This window comes from Ahaetulla prasina, chromosome 6 (genome assembly GCF_028640845.1).
Source record: "Ahaetulla prasina isolate Xishuangbanna chromosome 6, ASM2864084v1, whole genome shotgun sequence".
In the NCBI taxonomy this organism is placed as follows: Eukaryota; Metazoa; Chordata; class Lepidosauria; order Squamata; family Colubridae; genus Ahaetulla; species Ahaetulla prasina.
The window spans coordinates 101,565,046-101,590,995 of record NC_080544.1 but is presented as its reverse complement, the minus strand read 5'-3'; the positions used below and the strand labels follow the sequence as shown (position 1 = coordinate 101,590,995).

At 42.9% G+C, this 25,950-nt stretch overlaps 1 protein-coding gene across 1 annotated transcript in view; it reads left to right on the top strand.

Moving 5' to 3' along the window:
* Positions 1-1,009: 1,009 nt before the first annotated feature.
* The window catches only part of CCDC39 (coiled-coil domain containing 39), a 36,682-nt gene continuing 11,741 nt past the window's right edge, over positions 1,010-25,950 (top strand). Inside the window, exons 1-13 of the mRNA XM_058187504.1 lie at positions 1,010-1,251; positions 3,282-3,401; positions 4,673-4,819; positions 5,927-6,085; positions 8,362-8,454; positions 8,554-8,682; positions 8,914-9,105; positions 9,530-9,633; positions 11,168-11,300; positions 12,780-12,974; positions 15,131-15,295; positions 16,646-16,783; positions 17,097-17,305. Of these exons, the coding sequence (XP_058043487.1) occupies positions 1,108-1,251; positions 3,282-3,401; positions 4,673-4,819; positions 5,927-6,085; positions 8,362-8,454; positions 8,554-8,682; positions 8,914-9,105; positions 9,530-9,633; positions 11,168-11,300; positions 12,780-12,974; positions 15,131-15,295; positions 16,646-16,783; positions 17,097-17,305 (1,928 nt within the window). The 5' untranslated portion in view covers positions 1,010-1,107. The remainder of the gene's footprint in view (positions 1,252-3,281; positions 3,402-4,672; positions 4,820-5,926; positions 6,086-8,361; positions 8,455-8,553; positions 8,683-8,913; positions 9,106-9,529; positions 9,634-11,167; positions 11,301-12,779; positions 12,975-15,130; positions 15,296-16,645; positions 16,784-17,096; positions 17,306-25,950) is intronic.

Genomic DNA, 25,950 nt, shown 5'->3' with positions numbered 1-25,950 from the left:
TTGATTTATTTTTGGTTTTTTTTTTTTGCAACCACAGATTAACCCAGCTCTTCTTCTGCATTTTGAGGAAGTTGTTTTACGTTTGTATATTGGTTTGTTCCAGGGATGAAATCCAGCAGGTTCTGACAGGTTCTGGAGAACCGGTAGTGGAAATTTTGAGTAGTTCGGAGAACCGGCAAATACCGCCTCTGGCTGGTCCCAGAATGGAGATTTTGCAATATCATGCCCCCTGGAGTGGGGTGGGAAGGGGGATTTTGCAGTATCCTTTCCCTGGAGTGGGGTGGAAATGGAGATTTTGCAGTATCCTTCCCATGCCACACCCAACAAGCCACACCAGGCCCACCAAACCACGCCCACAGAACCAGTAGTAAAAAAAATTGAACTTCACCACTAGTTTGTTCTGTTATTGTGTTAGTGAGTTGCAATCTTACCTAATTGTATTTAAAAAGAGGCAAAGAAAACTTAGTTAAAACTTAGAATGTTAAAAAGAATGCACGTGGTTGTATGATTTACTCAAAAGGTCTTTTCTCAAAGATATTAACTGATAAATCCCTTTGGAAAAGTTTTTGTAAAATCTGAATTCATTGAGCAGCTCTGCGGCTGGCTTGCGAAAATCTAAGATTCAGAGGCTGTTTGCAAAATCCAGTGCCAAATTGTTCAGATATTAAAAACAGCAAGATTCTTTTCCAAATTACTTTTGAAGCCCCATAGAACTGGTTGCTAATTGTCTTCTTTTGGATTTTTTTGTTTTTTTTGTTATTCCCCGGTAGTCTCCTATCTGGATTCACCTTAACCTACAGCTCTATCGTCCCCAGCTCAGATAAAACCGACCAGGGGCGGCCGCCTCTTGAGCCCGAGCACTACAATTCCCATCAACCTCGAAAACCCCAGCGGTGAGTGACAGCGGCTGCAACCAGTGAAGAGGCTGGGAAGGGAGGAGGGAGGGAGGAAGGGAAGCGCGCGAGCCAGCCGGGGTGGGGTGGGGTCGGGGGACACCGGAACTCGAAGAGCCGCGCGCGGCGGTTGCCGAGCAACGCATTCCGGCTGTTGCTAAGGCAACCAACGGCGGCCCGGCAGCCGCGACGGCCAAATTGAGACTGGGGCGCCATGAGCGATGAAGGCCGCGGAGGGGATGGCGGCGGCAGCGGCCCCGCCATCGGTTCGGCGGCTTTGGTGCTGGCCGAACTCGACTGGAACGATGGGTTCGCCATTCCCGTGGCTAACGAAGAAAACAAGTCGCTGGAGGAAGAGGCAAGGGACGGTGGAGAGGTGGGGGGGGGCACTCAAGTCACGCTTTATTTCGTTGCAGGGTCCGGCAATGGAGGCTGCAGACCAAAGAAGGAAAACAACAATAACAACAACAACAATCCTTGCTCCTCTCACGATGACTAAGGCGATGAGGCATTGTCCGTCTTCCTCATTTATGTTTCTGCCCGAGAAACGAGGGAGTTTCTCTGTCTCTTGTGTATCTCCAGGGAAGTTGTGTGTGGCTGTTAACTTGCCCCATTTTGCAGCATTTCTTCCTTGTAACTCAGGATATCCATTGAGATATCCTTATTATTGCCCCTGCTTTGCTTTCCCATTCTTGTTAGCTCCTCTGGAGCGCTCTCCTTCCAACCAGCTCTAATCATCATCATCATCATCATCATCATTATTACGGGGCAGAAGAGTCGGAGTTGGGTGGCACATGCATTGGTAATAAATCATCATCATCATCTGCACATTGGGAAACTTTTCATCAGTGAATTACAAGAGGGACACTGCTGTTCGGATGTGCACACATGTACTACCCAGGTCCATGATGATACTCGAGGTTCTTGGGGAAGAACTTTGTGCATAGGAAGGTTAAGGTCAGCTTAAAGAGCCAGTAGCTGTGATTTCACGTTGTTGGTTATATTATTATAATAATAATAATAATAATAATAATAATAATAATAATAATAATAATAATAATAATAATAATAATAATAATAATACTGTATTAAATGTTGCCCAGCTCTGATTCTACCCTATCTTGAGAGGCCTGGTGATGGAAGGCTCCTTCAATTTCCAGTTCACTAATCCAGACTCAGGTGGCAAACCCACCTTTCTCCTGGTTTGACATCAAAACAATTAAGACTCAGGGCACCGATTCAGAACATGGTCCATGTTGTTTAATTCTATGCATATATGTCCGTGTATGTCCCCATGATGTATACCTGTCTGGGTGTATTTTTATTTATTTAGCGTATGGCACCTACAGAGATCACTGATACACAAATTTGGTTTAAATAAATACACTTACACACACACACATATATGTATGTTTGTATATATGTGTGTATGTATAATATAATAATATTTATTTATTTATTTATTTATAATTTAATTTCTATACTGCCCTTCTCCCGAAGAACTCAGGGCGGTTTACAGCCATATTTAAAAACACAGAATACAAACAGCAAATTTAAAACAGAATTAAAACCAAATATTTAATAGGCCGAATCAAACTAAAACGGTCACAGACCGACATTTAAAAATTTCGATTTAAAATTACGCTTAGGCCAGTCCCGTTCACCTTTGAAGGTCCGGAGGTTGGGGAGTTGGCGCAACCCCGGAGGCAGCTCATTCCAAAGGGCCGGTGCCGCCACAGAGAAGGCTCTCCCCCTGGGGGCTGCCAACCGACATTGTTTGGTCGACGGCACCCTGAGAAAGCCCACCCTGTGGGAGCGCACAGGTTGTTGGGAGGCTATCGGTGGCAGAAGGCGGTCTCGTAAATAGCCCGGTCCTAAGCCATGGAGCGCTTTAAAGGTGATGACCAGCACACATATATAATTATATATGTAATTATATATATGTAATACAATATAATGTAATTAATAATATAATATAATATAATATACCCTGTTTCCCCCAAAATAAGACATCTCCTGATAATAAGCCCAATAAGGCATTTGAGAGCATGGCAATAAGGCCAAGCGCTTACTTCAGAGTTCAAAAAAATATAAGACAGGGTCTTATTTTGGGGGAAACACGGTATATAATGATAATACAATATATTAAATGAAGATGAAACCATAATAAAATCACCATAATATGGAGCCATAGAATTGGAATGAGATAGATGTTATAATTCGATAACTAAGAAAGCTAACAATCTAACTGTTTCTAGTGTGATTGCAGTGATATCATCCCAAGTGCCTTTCCTGAGGGTACATTCTTGACTATCTGGATGTATATCTACAGGTTGTAGATATATCTACAGGTTAGTAACATTAAATATATTGATCTTTGTTTTACAGTTGCAAAAGTTGCAAAAAGAAAAGGCAAATTTGCAAAATCAGTTGTCCGACTATGAAGACCGTATTACAGCAATGTCCTCACACTTGAAAAATGTCAAACAGGAGTTTGATTTGACCCAAGTAAGTGGTTATAGACTTTGATCACCTATACTGTAAAACATAATTTTATATGCATTTATTCTATTCTAAGCCTAAGATTTTTGCCATAAGCATTATTCATTGATCCAACTTTCTGTCATGGAATTTGGCAACATACATAAAAGTCTGAATCAATTTCTCACCCAAGTAATATCCAGACATAGATCTATTTAATTTTAGTAAGTTTATTGCGTTGCACAACATAATGAGCAGTTCTAAGCAGAATTACTATATGGTAATTTTAGTACATGCAATATGATTCAAAGCAAATATGCTAAGTTGATGTATGAAGTTGTAATCTTATGCATAAATATTTGAAATTAGTCACATAGTGATAGTGACTTAACTCTTTTAAAATGGAACTTCACTATCCCAAATCAATAGGAGTTATATTTTTTCCTCTTTATAAAGGCACTTATTATGTCTTTATTTTGCATTTATATTTAAATACTGGAAATATTCCCTTATTTGTATTTATAAAATCTATAGATTCATTTCTGCTTCATATTATTTAACAGGAAAGTTTATGAACAGAGTATATATTTTTGGATATGTATAATTTAAATTTTAAATATTTAAAAAATAAAACAAAAAGGAGTTAAGATTTGTTATGTTAGTTTTAGATAGATAACATCTGGGTGAATTTGTATGGGAAATGAATGTGGCTATTTGGCAATATGTTTGTTTATTTATTAAATTTATATGCTGCCCAACTTCCTATAAGGTGACTCTGAGCAGCGTACAGATTGTAATAAGATAAACAGTAAAACATTTAAAATATTAAAACTATGCAAATTAGAATATTTCATTTCTATATGCAGATGGAAAGAACACATAAATACCTGCTAATTCTTAAATCCATTAAAATCATTAAAATGTTCACTTGAATCTTGCTTCTTGGCTGTAAACTTATATGAATATAATTAATCCTATTTTTCCTCTGTTCTGGGCTACAGAAAGCTACAACAATGGATTGAAAATTGCATCTCGATTTTTTGTGTTCCAAGAATTGAAAACTGATCTGAGAGAGTCAGTGCTGATCTGTTCTTATAGAAGATGTATATGTTTATATAAATACCAATTAAGGGGCTTATTACAATTATACAACAACATTCCTTGGGTATTTTGTTTTAAATTTTACATCCTTTTTTAAAATTTCTAATACCTAAACAAGAGAATGAAACTTTAAAAGTGGTTTAAGATTATAATTGCTCGCTAAACTGGCAAAGTAATGAATAACCTTGTTTTTTAAGGGTCTTTTCAGAGCCAGGCAGAATGAAATAGAAACGGAACAACATTTTAAAGCTGTTGCAGAGAGAGAAGTGGGCCGCCTGAAGACAGAGATTCAAAAGCTGGAAAATGATTTGGTTTCACTAAGAGAGAAGAAAAATAGTCAGGAAGTACGTTTCAAATATTTCATTAAGCATCTGAAAAATACCTTGTCAAAGACTATTTTTTTCAGCTACTATTTTTCACCTGCGTTGCTGCAAAGAAAACAATACAACAGTGCATTTATTAATGGTTTTTGGAGCAGTCAGTCCAGTGTGCACCTCTAATTCAATAGAAGATGGAAAACTGACTCACAATTGGTTTAGCTGTCGCTTGGTCTTATTTTAATTGTCCACATGTTATCTGTTCTTTTTTAATTGGAGATGCCAGGAATTGAATTTGGAAGCTGGTGCAAAATATATTTTATATCATGGAGTTGTAGCTTATAGGAAAGAAAAATAATTGAATCAGAGAATCTTTAGGGAAACACATTCAAATTCAAATTCAAATTCTTACCAACGGGTTGCCTCTTGAATGAACTACATATCCCCACCTAGCGTGGAGAACATGAGGTTTGTAGTCTTAACATGTCTAGAAGATTCCAGTCTGGGGAAGCTGAATTTAAGTTTTTTTTTCTTGTTGCTTTCCTAATTCTAAATTTTTCCTCAGGAAAGTGACCTCAATTATATCTAATTACCTCAATCCATAGAAATCCTTCTTTGCATCAGTTTTTAATCCTTCATTTTAGAAAGATAAAATAAGGTTGGGAGTTCTAGAAATTCTAGAAAACTTTGGAATATTCCAGATCATGTCAATTGTAGTGTGTGATTTTGGAATAATGTCTGGATCACTACTGGAATGGCAAGTTCAGGGAACTCAGAAGAAGAAAACATTCTGGAGTTCCACAGTGTTTCCAGATAGAATGCGTTGCATTTTAAGTACTTTACTTATCTTGTTATATATATCTTTCATTTTGTTTAACCTCAGAATTAAATAGTGAAAAATAAATCATTCACACACTATGCATTCATATTTAATAAAGCAAAATTATATGACATGTAAAGTCATATAGTTTTTGAATTACTTGGTGACAATAGATACATTTAATTCTGCCATTGTGTAAGCTGAAGTTTTTAACCAGATACCACACATAAATCTGTAACAGGTTTATTGATTTAACAACAATATGAATATTCTCTTCACCTTATACATTTTTTTCCTTTCACCATCAATATTAGAATACTGTTTTCAAGCTGAGTCAGAAATTGGAAGCATTGAAGTGCCAAATGAACTGGGATCAACAAGCTTTAGAGGCTTGGTTGGAAGAGTCTGCTCATAAAGACAATGATGCACTTACAATCCAGAAATATGCACAGCAAGATGATGGAAAATTAAGAGTATGTATGTTATATTTCGCATAAAGTTATAAAATATGCCATTCTAATTTTATTTTGAGGGAAAATCTCTATTGTACAATAGCATCAGGTTGAGGCATGATATCAAATTAGCTAGGACATGGGAGAAGTGTGGATATCTAGAAACATATTGCTTTTTTATTTTATTTTAATGATAATGTTAAGAATTCTGAATTTGAACAGAACACCTGAGATTTAGAATAGTAAAACTTTTACCATTGAACCATTTTGAAAACCTGTTTTTTCTAACCAGGAAGAAAATAGCAGATTCTTTTTTCTTCTTTTTGCAATTCAAGAAAAATAATTGGAAGGATTGCCGGAATAGCCAGTGTGACCTAACTTGTTAAGTTGCTGGTTGAAAAAGTGGGTAAACTCAGATCCTAGTCTACCTCAGTCTTTGGTCATAACCTGAGTTATAGGGCTTTTGTTACAGGGAAATAAGCTCACCTAGGAATATAGTTTGTGTATCTTTTCCTCTATTGTGGTGTCTGGGTCAGTTTAAAACTGCCCATCACTATTTAGTTAAAGTCAAGGAAAATATGTAATTACCCAGCTAGACCCATAATATCCATCCTAAGGTTCCTTGCTTGTAATGAGCTAGCATGGAATAATTCATTTAAAAGGACTTTCTTTGTGAATTAAGCAGCCCTCGAAGTAACAATAACAGAGTTGGAAGGGACCTTGAAGGTCATCTAGTCCAACCCCCTGTTCACACAGGAAACCTTGTACTAGGGATTCGAACCGCCAACCTTTCTGATTGACAAGCTCAGTGTCTTAACCACTGAGCCAACTAGGGACCTGCCTAGAATTAATAGAAATCTCACTTAAATTTTACCTGCCTACACATATATATATATATATAGATACACATACATCATCACCCTGTCACACCCATCTTTTTGCACTCCCTTTCTTCCCAATGAATATTAAATGAACTGGGAGATAAAGGGAAGCTGTAAGGGTTCTCCCATGGTTATATATTATTTCTGTTACGGGAACCAAAGAACTTAAGAAGAATTTCCCTCCCAGTATTAAAGTGGAAGAAGGCTACTGATTTAGTCAGGATCGCTATTTTCAGCAGAAAACAATATCAAAATAACAAGTCTGCCCCCTCCTTATCAATAACCTATCCCCAAATCCATGGTTTCCTACTGCAGTTATCAGAAACAAGCAACAATTTAGGTTTTACCTTCCAAATATAGAGCTGGCGGTCTGGGACTAGATCAGCAGGGAATTTGCAGTTAGTTTCTTAATTGTCATCTACTTGGCAGATTGGTGGGAAATACAGGCTAATATGTTAATAGCTTCAGAAGCCATAGTTTTTGCAGACATGTTATGTATAAATTAGAAACTGCCTACTCTTGCAACAGATAATCCAGACAATATGAAATGAAGCACGATAACTGTTGGAAATATTTTTTACCATACATAATACAAAGCGCTGTTATTAAGTATTGAGTAGATTGATTGGAATAGCTCATCTCTTCAGTAGCTCTCCATTTAAAACAATATATAATAAGCTTCAAATAAGGAACTAAAATAGTCACATTGGCATAGGGCCTGGTTGCTTGAGGAACCACCTGTGTCCCATAGTATCTGCTGCCTGATTCAATCTTGCATGGTTGGCATGTTCCAGGTTCCTTCAATTAAACATTGCCATCTACACAAGACCCTATAAGCGCCCCTTCTCTGTAGCAGTACTTCCGTTTAGAGCAGGGGTTCCGAAACTTTTCTATACCTCACAACCCCTAGAATGCTTGATATATTCTCGTACCCCTTACAAAAGTAAATAATTATATGCATATAATTATGCATATACACTATAATTTTGAAACTTATAAACCCAAGTTTTCACACCCCCTGGAATATCGACTCGCACCCCCGGTTGGGAACTCCTGCTCTAAAGGTTACCCCTTAGATTTGAACCACCCTCACCCTACTGGTATTTAGAAGGGCTCTGAAGTTTCTTTGAAGGCCAGCATAATGGAAGCCCTCTTTTCTTCTTTTCACTTGGTCCCCTCTAGGCTAGTTATCTGTGATATTTTGTGGTGGTTTTTTGTTTTTGTTTTAAGTGTCTTATTTACTATTCTGTAAAGAGTCAATGTCACTGTTTCTTTGAGATTTCTTGAACCCATAGAATTTTATAATGGTCTTCTTTTGGGCGATATAACAGTTGGTAATGCTTAGCGGTTCCTAGTTGTATTTTATTTTTGGAGTTACTATTTAAAAGAATAAGCTTGATTATTCTTTATTTTCAGAAACTGAGTCTACAAATCGAAATACTGACCGTTAATTCTAATAATAAACGCCGGATTCTTGACAATGAACTTACAGAAACCTTAGCTGCTCAGGTTTGTTCACCAACGCATTTAGAAAATTAATGTTAATGTAACATTTTAAGGGTTGCTTATAAGTAAACTGTTTTGCTAACTGATACCGTTCTCTTTCAGATCGAATTGGACAAAACAGCGGAAGACTTCCGCAGAGTTCACCAAGAAAGACAAGACCTTATCAGACAGTGGGAAAACACTATAGAACAAATGCAGAAACGGGATCAAGAAATAGATAGCTGTGCCTTGGTAATTTTTTCCCATTGGATTTTGTTTCTGAATTATGGAATATCATCTGACCTAATGAACCTTCCTACATGTATATGCAAATGTATATAATTTTTGATAACTGCTTTCTTTTGTGACACAATTTGTCCTATAGCGCACAGACAAAAGACAGGGCTGCTTTCCTAACTTTCATTAGAATGTTTGAGGTTATTTGGTTTACTGCCTATTTATTCATTCACATTCTGTCGATAGCTTTTAGCACAGGCAAGAAGGGCAATCCGTGCAAAGGAAAGTGTGCTTAAAGACAAAGTCCAATTTTTGGCGAATGAGAGCGGGAACAATGTAGAGTATGAGAAGAGAATTTCCATTGCTGATCGACAAGCTGCCAAACTGAGATTAGAATACCAGACAGAGGAAAATAATAGAGATGCACTTCAAAATGAGGTAATTTAAGCATAAATTGATATATGAATAACGGTCTTCATTATCTCTTAGGTCAGAATCTATGTGTAAAAATTTTGTTAGTACTAATTCTGATTACAGCGTGTGGAAAGGGGATCACTTGGAATAGGAATAAGAATAGAATTTGAATAAAATTAATGTAAGGATTGTTTGCCTATTTCGCAATTCACACACAGTGTCAGCATTGGATGACAATGCTGCTAAAAACATGGATGCATGATAAAATTAAAGAAAATGTTTATGTTCCCAAAATATTTTTTCAGGTTTAAACTGCAAAATTGTTAAAATATTTAAAAAAATAAAATACCTATATTTCCCAAAAGAACAAACAGCATTGTTCTTTATGAACAACACAATTATGAACAACACAAATGTTCCTTATAACTTCATTTCTTTAATTGTTTAGCTGGATACACTGAAAGCTACTGTGGATGGGACAGCTTCTGAACTAGAATCAATGAGAACTACTGTAGCTAACCTTAAGAAAGAAATCCAGGACAAAACATTAAGGTATGCATTAATTAAATACTTTAAAAAATCCTGATAGATCTTGAAAATGCTGCACTAGGAAGGCTGGTTGGCATCTACTAAATGAGCAATTTATTTTGCTTCCTAATTTACAAAGCTAACTATCTGGCTATGTTCTTTAAACTTCTTATATTTATGACATAGCTTAATAGCTACAATCACAAAACATACTTAATTTGATTATTAACAGTACATTTTGGCATTAACACAGTATTTTTAACCATAAAATATTTAAGATGAATTTGCATAGCACAATAAGCTAAATCTGACTAGATTTAGCCTGCTATACTATATTCATGCACCATTTCATTTTAATTGGCTTAGTTAAATGTTGGGCGGCCCGTAGCTCAGCGGTTAAGATGTAAGCTAGAACAGGGATCTCCAGCCTGGCCACTTTAAGACTTGTGGACTTAACTTCCAGAATTCCTCAGCCAGCAAAGCTGGGAGTTAAGTCCACAAGTCTTAAAGTGGCCAAGGTTGGAGAACCCTGAGCTAGAAAGCCCGCAGGCCAGGTTTGAATCCTTAGCACCACACAATGGGGTGAGCTCCTGTCCTCGCCCCAACTCCTGCCAGCCTAATTCAAAAGCATGCAAATGTGAATAGATAAATAAGTACCACTTTGGTGGGAAGATCATAGCACTCCGTGACTTCATGCCGTGGAAATGTCTTCGGACATCACTGGCTCAATAGCTTTGAAACAGAGATGAGCACACCACTTATAATTGGCAATGATTAGCGGAGTAAAATCTGCAGGGACTCCTTTTTTTAGTAAAAAGTAGTGTACAAATCTAACCAGTATTTGAACTATAGATAGATACATAGCTAGTTAGGAAGGCTTTAGATTAGTTTTGATTGGGCATTTACCCTATCTCATTTACAGAATTTTACTAGCATTAGACAACATCTCCTGACAAATTTCTGTTTTCCTTTCATATTCCATCTCTTCTTTTTTCCATTAAGAAGGAGAGCCAGATTTATTACATTTATTAATAAAAATTATAATATTAGCAGCCCTTTGTGCAGGGAAAAATGTCTGCTTCAAGGTTCAGTGTAGTATGGGTCAACCACATAACATAAAATCTCACTCTCATAGAGCAGAGAAGTCTTTTGAGTTGGATTGCTGTAACTTTGACTGCTGATTTTAACTAGATGCTATCTCTTTTCAGATTACTGGGTTTTTTAATTAGCTGTCTTGAATATCCTGGGAATGGTAATAAATTGAAATTAATAATAATATCTAATTCCCCTTCCCAGAGTCAGTATTAATATGGCTTGCAAACACAAGCAGATTTCTAACAGATTTCTTTTAATAAACGTTTTTTTAGTTAATCATAAAATGGAATAGTACGTTTTAATATCGCTTTGTCATTAAAAAATATTTTTAAAATGTCCACTATTTGTCTTGCACCTAATAAGCAAGACAGTTCAGTCATACGTGATTTTTAACAATTATATGAATAATTTTAATTTCTCTGCAGGACTTAAACGTTTATATGTAATACACTTTTTCACTTAGGCTAAACATGATTAAGGACCAGAATGAAACTCTTGCAAATAAATTGAAATTTGTGACATACCAAGCATTAAGTGAAGAAGAAAAAGCCTGCAAAATGGAGGAACTATTAAAAGAGAAAGAAAAACATTTAAAGGTAAAAATACGCTTTCAAAAATTCCTGCAGACTGTTTTGTTATTTTTTTTTTAAGTCTGCAAAATACTATTTAAATAATTGTTTTCAGTTGATTTGGCCAACTGAAGGTGGGGAAGGTGGGGAAACCCGAAGCTCCAGATATTGCAGGCTGTGTAGACAGATGATGTCTACACAGATGTCACGTGATAGTAATAACAGATAGTAAAACCTACTATCTGTTATTACTATCCCGTGACATGTAACAATATTTTCATAGGAATTACTCGAAACGGTACTTTAGAATGTAGAATGTGCTTTAATCCTTGACTTGCAGACATGTAAAATTTATTTAATGTTTATTAGCTATCTATAGGTAATCCTTAACTTACAATAGTTCGTTTAGTGACTGTTAGAAATTACAATGCAATTTAAAAAGTCACATATGACTGTTTTCCACGCTTATGACCATTGCAGCATCCCCTTAATCCCCGTGATCAAAATTCAGACAGTTGCTGGGCAACTGGTTCATATTTATGACAGTTGCAGTGTCACGAGGTTGTGTGATCCCCTTTTGCAACCTTCGGACAAGCAAAATCAATGGGGAAGCCAGATTCACTTAACAACCCTGTTACTAAATGAAAAACCGAAATGATTCACTTAACAAATGAGGCAAGAAAGGTCATAAAATGGGGCAAAATTCACTTAACAAATGTCTCACCAAGATCAATTGTGATCGTAAGTCAAGGACTACCTGTACAGATCCTTAACTTTTAAAAATGAAATTCCTAAAACCATTTATATGGGTGCAAGTCAATTTAACATATAATGTGTATGTGTGTGTGTATGCAAATAATGTAGTAAAACCCCTGGATATGAGTGATTGATAACCCAAGATAATGCAACATAATAATTCCAGTTTAACAAAGGTGAAGCATTCTTGTTTCTACAGTGTTTTAGCTGGAACATAGCTTTTCATCAGAATCAATTACAGATGTTATTTGCCACACCTATTAATATGAAAAAAAAAAGCAGTTTGAAGATTATAAAGAGATGCCTGTGTTTCTTTTCTTAAGACAAATTTGGTTTGCAAATTAGGTAGATTTGATGTTTGGCCTGCATTGTTGCCCTCCAAGAAAATGAAGCAGCCAGAAAGTAGGAAGAGTTAAGCGAGGGGTGTCCAAAGTTGGCAAATTTAAAACTTGTGGACTTCAACTCCCAGAATTCCTCAGCCAGCTTTGCTGAGTTAGGCTAAAGGGATATGGCTCATCTGAGATAGATAGATAGATAGAAGGGAAAGGAAAATAACAACGAAAGAGGATCAGGGATAATAGAACGGAACAGCTCTATACTCAGCATAGAATTTGTCCAAGATACTGAAATAGCCTAAGCAAAACTTTTTTTCGATTCACGTCTGACTTAATCTTTACAACCCCAAATTTAGAAAAAAAAATGTATAAAATATTTATATGCATTAATGTATTGTAATTCTAATAATATCAGGAGAAAGAGGCGCAGGCGTTACAACTGAGAGAGGCACATTTCAAGAAAACAAAGGAGTTGCAAACACTTAAGGACAATGAAAAGGGCATCACATCGTTAATTGAAGGACGTTGTGGCCAGAAAAAAAATCTTCGGAATCGATTACGGCGGCTGGATATACAAGCCCTTAACCAGCAAGAACTCATGTATAACCAGGTAAGGTTTATATATGGATATATCATTGGTTCAGGTTTTCTTAGGCCTCACAGCCGTGAGAACTTGACTTAACCTTTTTCAGTGCTACATGACAGACATGATTTATGGTACCCATAGCATTGCATCCTCAAGTTAAGTTTCGCTTCCCCTGAGTTGGGTTTCTATTCCGCTGAACTTTCCCTGAGTTAGGTTTCTAGTTTCGCTTCCCCTGAGTTAGGTTTCTATTACGGTGAAATGTATGATTTCTTGTAAATCAGGTGGTATTTTGCTAACACGTATATTCAGACTCTCGCTGATTGGTAACTTTCTATATGCTGCTTGCTTGCTTGCTGTAGTTACCCCTCCCTGTAAAAACTGCTTAATAAAAGGGGACACAACATCACCCCGGGCACTCTTCGTGCTCTCTCATCTTGAAAAACTTCTGGTGTGGTGTCTTTTATTCGACTTCTTTCGTCCTTGCGAGGACCCCCTAAATTGTCTTGGCGAGGGCTGAGACTTGTTCCTGCGGGAACCCAGGACAACATCAACAGGGAACCTTGGACAACAAATACGTGTTGCAGACTCGCTGCGACATTTATGTGTACATCTGCAGATATATGAATTTCATTTAATCTTATAGCAAGATGGCAGTAAATCACAAACAATATGCATTAGTGGGGAAAAAAAACCCTAACAGAGCTGTAAAATCCATTAAGCCTTTCAGTTTTTGTTTTCCTAATTAATCCAACTGGTTTATAACTGATAGAATCCAAGGAGATCGTGCCAAAAGAGATACAGGAAAGATTAGGAAGCAGGATTAAAAAAAAAAGTTTAGATAAGGCCATGATAGTGACCTTTCATTCTCTAATTATAAACCTTTTGTCTATGGCAGGGGTGTCCAAACTTGGCCCTTTGGAGAGTGGTGGACTTCAACTCCCAGAATTCCCCAGCCAGCATGAGCTATAAATTTAAGCAAGTTGCTAGTTGGAGAATTCTGGGAGTTGAAGTCCACCACTCTTCAAGGGGCCAAGTTTGGACATCCCTGGTCTATGGCAAATAGAGGATATTCTGGAGGAGAGATTATTTAATCAGTCCCTTATTTATATGTATCCTCTGTGGAATAAATTAATGCCTATAAAATAAACTTAGAGTAAGGTTGTATGTTGAACTGTGAAATAATAAACTTCTTATTCTACTATTTACCTGAAATAATGTTTAATTGGTATCAGTGGTACCATTTATAACTAGGAAAGGAAACAATTTGCTTGAAATGGAATTCCAATTAATTTGAAATCAATATGTTTTATATTGGGTTGTACAATCCACAAACCAGCTTTTTGTAATCACTTCCCTTGCAGAGAAGTTACACATATAATTCTCATAACAAATAATAAGAATTGGATGCATTCATCTTTTCTGTTCTTTCAAAAATTTACCTTGACTGCTTCAAATTATTTTTGAAGGAATGTATCCAAATCTTGCTCTTATTTTATGTATAAATCATGTGCACCCACTTTGAAATCTCTGGTGGTCCTTGGATTACGGCCACTCATTTATCAACTGTTCAGACATGCCACAGCACTAAATGAGCGGGATTTATGACAGTCCTAGGATTTTTTGCTGCTTTATCAGACCTTGTGCTCACATAATGGCAATTTCCAAAGTTCCCTGCCTGTCACGTGACCATGTTGCTTAGAATGGCAATTCCAACTGTCTGAGTTGCCATCATTAAGTGAGGATTGTGCAGCTCATAAAGTGAGACTTCGTGTGACTGCAACTACTGACCGGTCTGCAGGAAGTTGGAAGTTGCAGGCACATGAGGTGCTCATTTAATGACCTTCATAATCTTTGCTTAATGATGGCAAGTGAGCCTGACAGAATTTTCATGCTTAGCGACATGATAATGTGATGTCATTATTATTATTATTATTATTATTATTATTATTATTATTATTATTATTATTATTATTATTATTATTATTTATTGAATTTTTATACCGCCCTTCTCCCAAAGGTCATCCCTTAGCAACGGCAATTCCAGTCTCGATTGCCATCCTAACCTGAGGACTACCTACTCAGCTAGAAGCCTCCCTATCGAGGAGTGCTTCATTATATTTTTAGAAGGGATTTTTCTAGCCCTTCTGCTAATTTCTTTCTTGCTTGAAATCTTTGAATAGGATTTTTACATACAGCAAGTGGAGAGACGGCTGTCACGTTTGAAGGGGGAACTTAACACAGACGAGAGGCAAATTTTAGAAGGCAAACTTGCTGAACTAATAAAGATAATGGACGAAAAGAAACAGGCATTCAATACTTTACAATCACAGGAGAAGAAACTTCAGGTAATGTGATTTTTTTTTTCCCCATGAGAAGATACTTTGGGGCATTGCAGTAATACTTAAAAGAATTATTCATCATCTACATTAATCCTGTTTTCCCTGAAAATGCCGCAAACGCCACTAAACTATTTGGAATGCAAACAAATCCATATTGCTAATAAAACTCTCGTACGTCTGTTTGATGGTTTGTAAGTTTCAACTGGGTGAAAAACTGCAACATTAGGAAAAACGTTGCCAACCTATGGGCTAACTTACAGAATGCTGGGAACCCATTATTCTCAAAGGAATTAAATTTGGAGATGTTTTTTAACATTGCCAGAGCTGCAGTGGTGCATGGTTAGAATGCAGTACTGCAAGCTACTTCTGCTGACTGCTGGCAGTTCAGTTCTTACTGGCTCAAGGTTGATTCAGCCTTCCATCCTTCCGAGGCCAGTAAAATGAAGACCCAGATTGTTGGGGCCAATATGCTGACTCTGTAAACTGCTTAGAGAGGGCTGTAAAGCACTGAGAAGCGGTATATAAGTTTATTTCTGTGCTGCTGTGCTGCTGCTGTTCATTGCTGTTGCTGTGCGGCGTGCAGTCAACTGGTCACATGATCCTGATTTTCATCATCCCCTGACAGCTTCTCAGAAACTGACGGGGAACCCAGAAGGAATCGATATGATTGTTGATGTTCCTTGCCACCTTCCTTTGCTTGTGGAAGGCTTATAGGGAGAAAGTCAGTGGAGAAATGGAGCATCTTCCACAGATCCCTCTGAGGTCACATGCATTCCCTCACTCACCCTCCCACCCCAAACAGCAGCCACTTCCTACTTCCCCCCTACTTGGGGAAAGGAAACAGAGGAGAGGAGGGAGGAGCAACAAGGGAGGGGAAGGAACAGAAGGGAAGGGAAGGAAATGGCAGAGAGGAAGGAGCAAGAAAGGAGAGGGAGGAAAGAAGGAATAAAGGAAAAGGAGGAGGACGGCGGGAGAGAAGGGAGCAAGGAAGGAACAGAAGAAGGAGGAGAGAGAAGGTAGGAAAGAATAGGGCTGGGGGAAGGAAGGGAACAATGAGAAAAGGAGAGAAGGGAGAGAAGAAATGAAATAAGAAAAAAGGAAGAAAGGAAGGAAAGGGGAGGAAGGATGGGAGGGAGGGAAGGAAAGAAGAAAGGAAGGAAGATTCCAATATTCCAACATTAGTTAAAGAATTATCTCCAAAATGATGACGCAGTGGGTCACGGATTGTCTAGTATAACCTAACACAAAAAACAGTAAAATGAGATATTGGAAACCGTGCCTCCTAACATGGATGACTTTTGTTTAACGCACTCTTGATTTCAACTAAAAGAAGATTTTGTATTTGTTTCTTTCCAGAGTGAAATCCATTTTAGCAAATTGGCCATAGATAAAACTGGAGAAGAAATGGTTGGTTTGAATACTAGACTGGATGAGATAAACCTTTTCACAGATAAATCGGACAAGTTATTAAAAAAAGCCAGAGCAGAAAAGCAGGTGCAGTTATTATTTTTCAAATGTTAAGTATAAGAGTTTTGAAAAAAGTGCTTAATATGTAACAACTTTGCTATCTGATATGAGTCTTTTGGCATGTGCTGTCAGATTAATTTGTATATTTCTGCGTCATACTTGTGGGCATTTACCCTCTTCAATGGTTTCAAAACAAAAGTTATATTTTTATAAGCCTGGGCATCTGAGGGGAGTTGGGTAGTGCAACTGACAACACGTGTGTTATGATGTCATCACCCCAAAGCTGTGACTTGCATCTGACCTCACGATGCCTGTGTTCTTTCTGTTCTATCAATGGAAGGATCTGATGATTGAAGACAACCTCTTAAAGCTGGAACTGAAACGGGTAAGAGATTTGTTGTACAACAAGGCAGAGAAAGTGCTCTCCCTCGAGAAACGGAAACAGCAATTAAAAACAGCAATGGAGGAGAGAATGGCTGATATCAAAGTTCATAAGGAAATGATTGAGACTCAGACACGACTCCTTGAGCAAGAGCGTCAGACTCTGAGGTAAATCACTCCATGAAGCTTGAGAAGCAGTGTCTGCTTTCAAGAGCGTATCTAGTATTCAGAGACACTGTAAGAATTGCCCAGGTCATGTATTCCGCCTTTGAGCATCTCCTAATAACTAACATTTCAACAGCCTCTTAAACTGCATGGAAGAACAACTTGTCCATTTCTTAGTGGTTAGAGAATGCTCAGCCTGTTTTCCACCCCATCGATAGTTTAGTGAACACAAGTACTCATAGTTCAGAACAACAGACAGTACGCTTTATTTTCTTACTGCATTATTCCATGTTGAAGAAGCTGCAAAGCCACTCATTTAATTTCTCAGGGATGTCATATCACCTAAGCCGTAGTTTCTTGCTGTGATTTAGTGAACAGGCCATAGAAGTCTGATTAACATAACACGCTAAGTCCAAAGCATGGAAGTTGGGTAAAAGACAAAGCTAAATGAAACACTTTCTAGCTTAGTATGAAATGTTGAACTCATTTCATTTCATTTCATTTATTAAATTTTTATACCGCCCTTCTCCCGCAGGACTCAGGGCGGTGTACAGGCAAATAAAAACAAACAAGACACTATATATAAAATATAAAATTAAAAAACTTATTATAATTTGCCTAAAAATTTAAAAATCTATAAAAAACTAAAACCCCGTTTAAAATTAATAATAACTATAAAATCCATAAAAATTAACCCAGCCCCGCGAATAAAAGATGTGTCTTCAGTTCGCGAAAGGTCGAAGGTCAGGTATTTGGCGTAAACCGGGAAGTTCGTTCCAGAGTGTGGAGCCCCACAGAAGGACCTTCCTGGGGCCGCCAGCCGACATTGCTTGGCGGACGGCACCCTGAGAAGTCCCTCTCTGTGAGAGCGTACGGGTCGGTGGGAGGCATATGGTAACAGTAGGCGGTCCCGTAAGTACCCCGGCCCTAAGCCATGGAGCGCTTTAAAGGTCATAACCAAAATCTTAAAGTGCACCCGAAAAGCCACAGGAAGCCAGTGCAGTCTGCGCAGGAGAGGTGTTACATGGGAGGTACGCGACACTCCCTCTATCACCCGCGCAGCTGCATTCTGGACTAGCTGAAGCCTTCGAGTGCACCTCAAGGGAGCCCCATGTAGAGAGCATTACAATAATCCAAGCGAGAGGTAGCAGTGCGTGAGTGACTGTGCACAAGGCATCCCGATCAAGGAAGGCGCAACTGCCGAACCAGGCGAACCTGGTGGAAGGCCCCCCTGGAGACGGCCGTCAGATGATCTTCAACCGACAGCCGCTCATCCAGGAGGACCCCTAAGTTGCGCACCCTATCCTTTGGGGCCAATAACTCGCCTCCAACAGTCAGCTGCAGCTGCAGCTGACTGAATCGAGATGCCGGCATCCACAGCCACTCCGTCTTGGGGGGATTGAGCTTGGGCCTGTTTCTCCCCATCCAGACCCGTACGGCTTCCAAACACCGGGACAGCACTTCAACAACTTCATTGGGGTGACCTGGGGTGGAGAAGTACAGCTGAGTGTCATCAGCGTACTGATGGTACTTCACCCCAAAGCCACTAATGATCTCACCCAACGGCTTCATGTAGATGTTGAACAGAAGGCGAGAGAATCGACCCCGCGGCACCCCACAAGTGAGGGCCCTCGCGGTCGACCTCTGCCCCCCTGTCAACACCGTCTGCGACCGGTCGGAGAGATAGGAGGAGAACCACCGATAAACGGTGCCTCCCACTCCCAATCCCCCCAGCCGGCGCAGCAAGATACCATGGTCGATGGTATCAAAAGCCGCTGAGAGGTCTAATAGGACCAGGGCAGAGGAATAACCCCTGTCCCTGGCCCTCCAGAGATCATCCACCAATGCGACCAAAGCTGTCTCCGTGCTGTAACGGGGTCGGAAGCCGGACTGGAACGGGTCTAGATAGACGGATTCTTCCAGGTATTGGGGTAGCTGACGCGCCACAGCACTCTCTACAACCTTCGCAACGAAGCGAAGGTTGGAGACTGGCCGATAATTTCCCAAAATAGCCGGGTCCAAAGAGGGCTTCTTAAGGAGGGGTCTCACCACCGCCTCTTTCAAGGCGGCAGGGAAAACCCCTTCCAACAAAGAAGCATTTATAATCCTCTGGAGCCAGCCTCGTGTCACCTCCTGAGTGGCCAGCACCAGCCAGGAAGGACACGGATCCAATAAACATGTAGTGGCGCGGAGCCTCCCCAACAACCTGTCCACGTCCTCGGGAGCCACAGGGTCAAATCCATCCCAAACAGACTCAACAACTTTAACTTGCCATCGTCCGGCTCGTCATTGACGGCAGCTCGGGAGTTCATGGCTTCCATGACGGCCTTGGACCTGACCCAAGTAATTGATGGCCCTACTCACATTGGGGGTGGCACCCTGGACCTGATTTTTGTCTCTGGTCAGTGGTTGAGAGATCTGGACTTAAAGGAAATAGTCATTGAACCTTTGTCATGGTCAGATCACTCTCTTCTTCGTCTGGACTTTCTGACCGCCATTCACCGCCGCAGGGAGACGGAGCCGACACGTTGGTTCCGTCCCAGGCGCCTGCTGGACCGGAGGGTTCGGACGGAGCTTGGGCCATTTCCTGAGGGTCTGGCTCACGGCTCGGCTGAGGAACTTGTTGCGGCCTGGGAACGGGCCGCGGGGCCTTAGACCGGTCGTGCCTTTGCGACCTCTGACCCGCGCAGGTCCCAACCGCCCTTGGTTCTCCGAGGAGCTGAGAGGATGAAGCGCCGGAGAAGACGCCTAGAGAGTTCCTGGAGGTTCAGCCGTTCAGAAGCTGATCGCACACTAGTGAAGTCCTATACTAGGGCTTACCTAGTGGCAATGAGGGAGGCGAGGCGCAGCTACGCCTCCTCCCTCATTGCATCGGCAGATAACCGCCCAGCCGCCCTGTTTCGGGTGACCCGCTCCCTCCTACACCAGGGGGAGCGGGATGACCCGGTGCAGGGACGTGCTGAGGAGTTTAACGGTTATCTATACGATAAAATCGTTCAGCTTCGGGGTGGTTTGGACCAAGATTGCGTGATACGGGTGAGACGGCTGAGGGTGGTCTTGGTGACATTTTATGGGATGAGTTTGACCCTGTCGCTCCCGAGGACATGGACAGGTTGTTGGGGAGGCTGAATGCCACCACGTGTTTACTGGACCCGTGCCCCTCCTGGTTGGTGCTGGCCACGCAGGAGGTGACACGAGGCTGGCTCCAGGCGATTACGAGCGCTTCTTTGGTGGAGGGTGTCTTTCCCGCCGCCTTGAAAGAGGCGGTGGTGAGGCCCTCCTCAAGAAGCCTTCCTGACCCGCTGTTTTAGGTAATTATCGTCCGGTCTCCAACCTTCGCTTCGCGGCGAAGGTTGTAGAGAGTATGGTGGCATATCAGTTTCCCTTGCACCTGGATGAAACTGTCTATCTAGACCCGTTCCAGTCCGGTTTCCGGCCCGGTTACAGCACGGAGACGGCTTTGGTCGCGTTGGTGGATGATCTCTGGAGGGCCAGGATAGGGGTTGTTCCTCTGCCCTGGTCCTATTAGACCTCTCAGCGGCTTTCGATACCATCGACCATGGTATCCTGCTGCGCCGTTGAGGGATTGGGAGTGGAGGCACCGCTTATCGGTGGTTCTCCTCCTATCTCTCTGACCGTCGCAGTCGGTGTTGACAGGGGGCAGAGGTCGCCCCGAGGCGCCTCACTTGTGGGGTGCCGAGGGATCGATCCTCTCGCCTTCTGTTCAACATCTATATGAAGCCGCTGGGTGAGATCATCAGTGGTTCGTGTGAGGTACCAGCTGTACGCGGATGACACCCAGCTGTACTTTTCCACACCGACCACCCCAACGGTTATCAAGTGCTGTCCCGTGTCTGGAGGCCGACGGGTCTGGATGGGGAGAAACAGGCTCAAGCTCAATCCTCCAAGACAGAGTGGCTGTGGATGCGGCATCCCGGTACAGTCAGCTAAATCCGCAGCTGACCATCGGTGGCGAGTCATTGGCCCCGATGGAGAGGGTGCGCAACTTAGGCGCCCTCCTGGATGAACGGCTGTCTCTAGAAGATCATTTGACAGCCGCTCCAGGAGAGCGTTCTACCAGGTTCGCTTGGTGCGCCAGTTGCGCCTTTCTGGACCGGGAGGCCCTATGCACGGTCACCACGCCTCGTGACGCCTCGCCTGGATTACTGCAACGCCTCACATGGGGCTCCTTGAAGGGCATCCGAGGCTACAGTTAGTCCAGAATGCGGCTGCGCGGGTGATAGATGGAGCCCCTCGTGGCTCCCGTATAACACCTATCCTGCGCGGTCTGCACTGGCTACCTGTGGCTTTCCGGGTGCGCTTCAAGGTTTTGGTGACCACCTTTAAAGCGCTCCATGGCATAGGGCCGGGTTATTTACGGGACCGCCTACTGCGACCAGATACCTCTCACCGACCCGTGCGCTCTCACAGAGAGGGACCTCAGGGTGCCGTCAGCTAGGCAGTGTCGCCTGGCGACGCCCAGGGGAAGGGCCTTCTCTGTGGGGGCTCCCGCCCTCTGGAACGAACTCCCCCCAGGACTCCGTCAACTTCCGGACCTTCGAACCTTCCGTCGCGAGCTCAAGACTCATTTATTCATCTGTGCAGGACTGGCTTAGTTTTTTAGATTTTAAATTTAGAGGGGTTTTTAAATTGATTTTAATATCTATATTTTTTACTTTTAATTAATTGGGCAGTAGAATAAGTTTTTTAATGATTGTTTTAATTTGTATATTGATGTTTTTATATGCCTGTGAACCGCCCTGAGTCCTTTGGGAGATAGGGCGGTATATAAATTCAAACAATAAATAAATAAATAAATAAAAACAAGACGTGCCTCCTCTCCCTCGCTTGGATCATCCCAATTTCGGTCCAGACCATCCCGGAGCTGAGCGATTTTGTCATATAGATAACCACTAAACTCCTCGGCACGTCCCTGTAACGGGTCATCCCGCACCTCCTGATGAAGGAGGGAACGGGTCACCCGAAACAGGGCGGCCGGGCGGTTATCTGCCGACGCAATGAGGGTGGAGGCGTAGGAACGCCTCGCCTCCCTCATTGCCACTAGGTAGGTCCTAGAATAGGACCTAACTAGTGTCCGATCAGCTTCGGAATGACTGGACCTCCGCGTTTCTAGGCGTCTTCTCCGGCGTTTCATCTCTCTCAGCCCCTCGGAGAACCAAGGGGCCAGACGAGATCTGCGCCGGGTCAGAGGCCGCAAAGGCACGACACGGTCCAAGGCCCCAGCCGCGGCCTGTTCCCAGGCCGCAACTAGTTCCTCAGTCGTGCCGTGGGCCAGATCCTCAGGAATGGCCCAAGCCCGCCAGGAACCTCTCAGGGTCCATCAGGCGCCTGGGACGGAACCAACGTAGGTTCCGTCTCCCTGCGATGGTGGGTAGCGGTTCGGAAGTCCAGACGAAGGAGAAAATGATCTGTCCATGACATTGGTTCTGTTACTAAATCGCCTAGTATCAGATCATTTAGCCACTGACCAGAGATATAAATCAGATCCAGCGTGCCTCCCCCCATGTGCGTAGGGCCATCATTTACTCGAATCAGGTCCAAGGCCGTCATGGAAGCCTGGAACTCCCGGGCTGCAGTCGATGATAAGCCAGCTGGTGGCAAGGTGGAATCCCCCATAACTATCAGTCTGGGGGTCTCAACTGCCACAGTGGCAAATAACTCCAGCAGCTCGGGCAGGGCTGTGGTCACGCAGCAAGGAGCCAGGTACGTGATCAACAAGCCCAACTGATTCCTATGGCCCCACCTCACATAGAGGGATTCACAGCCGGCAATCTGAGGAACAGTGGCCTCCCTCGGCTCTAGATCTTCCTTAATGACAACCGCCACCCCTCCACCCCTACCCTGGGCCCTCGGCTGATGGAATGCTCGGAAACCTGGGGGGCACAGTTCAACGAGGGGAACCCCCCCCTCTGGCCCCAACCAGGTCTCCGTAATGCCCATAAGGTCCGCGGACTCCCCCTGAATAAGATCACAAATCAAGGGGGCTTTATTTGCCACGGACCGGCATTACATAACATCAACCAAAATCCAGGCTCTGAGGACCATGGCCGCCTGAGGAACGGGTAGGGACTAAGGGGCCGGAGCACGTGATCCCTTTCAGACATCGAGCACGTGCTCCCCACACTCGATATGGCCCCCCCTCCGCCATATCTGCCTCTCCCACTTACCCTACAGATTGACCCACCCTCTAGTCCTGGAACGAACCCTCCCCTGCCTTCAGACCAGATGTAATAGTGCCGCGAACTGGTACCGGGGCTGGATCCCTCCCCGACGGGTTCTCCCCCACACCCGTCTTATCCCTCCCCCCCTTTAAAAAACCCTTATTTAAAAATCTATTTAAAAAACCCCATACATTCTTCTTAGCAGCATGCCACCTCTCTGGGTCCCAAAACCCTTCGTTGAGGTAGGCCCTCGATAACTTGGAGGGCCATTCCTGCGAGGCGGGGGAACCTCGCAGTCGAAAGAGGTCAATAGGCGAGTATCTCATGGAGAAGAAATAATAAAAGGCAAAAAAGGGGGTCCATCCCTAACTGGTGTAGGCATCACAATCCTTCAAATGACCCGGTCAAGACACGCTGTTAGTTGTTAAAAATTTAGAAAGTTCACTCTCGCCAAGCTGTTAATGGTGATAAAAATGTGGCCCAAAAAGCCACTAGCGTGCTTAACGCGGCCGAAGATGACGCAGCAGAAGAGGGTTAGCGCGGCCAAAACCAAGGCCGTCATCGATGTCGTCGATGGAAATCGTGGCCGATAACGGGGCCACTACCATACCTCCACTGCAATTAAAGTTCGCAGGCCGCGGCCAGGAACAGGCTAGGAACAGGCTGGGGGGGCCGGCCGATGTCCAGGTGGATTAGAAGTCCGAACTCATACCGCCGCTGATGGTAGCCGCGGCGCAGGCTGGGGGTCGGCCGATGTCCAAGGCCGGTAGGAAGTCCGGAATCAGCTGATGGTAATCGCGGCATGGATGCCGCCGATGGGTGGGCCTCAGGCGCAGGCTGAGGGGTCGGCCGATGTCCAAGGCCGATAGGAAGTCCGGAATCAACTGATGGTAGTCGCGGCACGAACGCCACCGATGGGTGGGCCTCAGGCCACACCAGGCCGGCAAGCCCCACCCCCCATCGCCCATCGCCCGAAACTGGCCGCCGTATCCGCTGCCCGTCCACGGCTCCGTTCTCGGCAACCGAGGGTCTTCCAAAGCCCGAAGGCCTCTCCCTCGGTTGCCGACATGCTGCTCTCCCGGAGCCGGAACCAGGCCGGAACACCCCCCCATCGCCTGAGAATGGCCGCCGCCATCCGCTGCTCATCCGCGGCTCCGTTCTCAGCAACCGAGGGGCTTCCAAAGCCCAAAGACCTCTCCCTCGGTTGCCGACATGCTATTCTCCCGGAGCCAGCGATCCAAGCAGCCCGGCGGTCGGCAGAAGCAACGCCTCGGCCAGGGAATGCCCCGCTTGCCCTCTCCACGAAATCAGGTCGCCGCCATTTCGCGCATGCTCTGCTATTATTTGGTCAAAGGTCTGCCAGTGAACTCTTTGAGGGTAGGCTTAAACCAGGATGTGCTTGCTCTTCATCTGCAAACTTTTTTTTTGAAATTGCATTTATTCATCTTTTTATAAAACATTTTTATTTATTTTATTTATTTTTATTTATTTTTCAAATTTATATACCGCCCTATCTCCCTAAGGACTCAGGGCGGTTCACAGGCAGTTAAAATACATATAAATACAGATTAAAAAACACCAATTAAAAAACTTATTCTATTGCCCAAATTTAAAATAGTATAAATAATAAAAACCCCTTAAAACCCATAACTTTAAAATCTAATCCAGTCCCGCGCAGATAAATAAGTGTGTTTTAAGCTCGCGACGAAAGGTTCGGAGGTCCGGAAGTTGACGGAGTCCTGGGGGGAGTTCGTTCCAGAGGGTGGGAGCCCCCACAGAGAAGGCCCTTCCCCTGGGTGTCGCCAGACGGCACTGCCTAGCTGACGGCACCCTGAGGAGTCCCTCTCTGTGAGAGCGCACGGGTCGGTGAGAGGTATTCGGTAGCAGTAGGCGGTCCCGTAAATAGCCCAGCCCTATGCCATGGAGCGCTTTAAAGATTGTCACCAGCACCTTGAAGCGCACCCGGAAGGCCACAGGTAGCCAGTGCAGTCTGCGCAGGAGAGGTGTCACACGGGAGCCACGAGGGGCTCCCTCTATCACCCGCGCAGCTGCATTCTGGACTAACTGGAGCCTCCGGATGCCCCTCAAGGGGAGCCCCATGTAGAGAGCATTGCAATAATCCAGGCGAGACATCACGAGGGCGTGAGTGACTGTGCATAAGGCACCCCGGTCTAGATTTTGCAGTCCCTCAGATTTCCTTTACCTTACATTAAAATGCAGAAGTATGGGTACTCCTCGACTTACGATCACAGTTGAGCCCCAAATTGATGTTGTCAACTGAAAAATTTGTTAAGTGAGTTTTGCCTCATTTTACCACCTTTCTTGCCACAGTTGTCAAGTGAATCACTGCAGTTGTTAAGTTAGTATCACGGTTGTTAAGAGAATCTGGCTTCTCCATTGACTTTGTTGGTCAGTAGGTCACAAAAGATGGTCACATGAGCCCGGGGACGTGGCCAGCATCGTAAA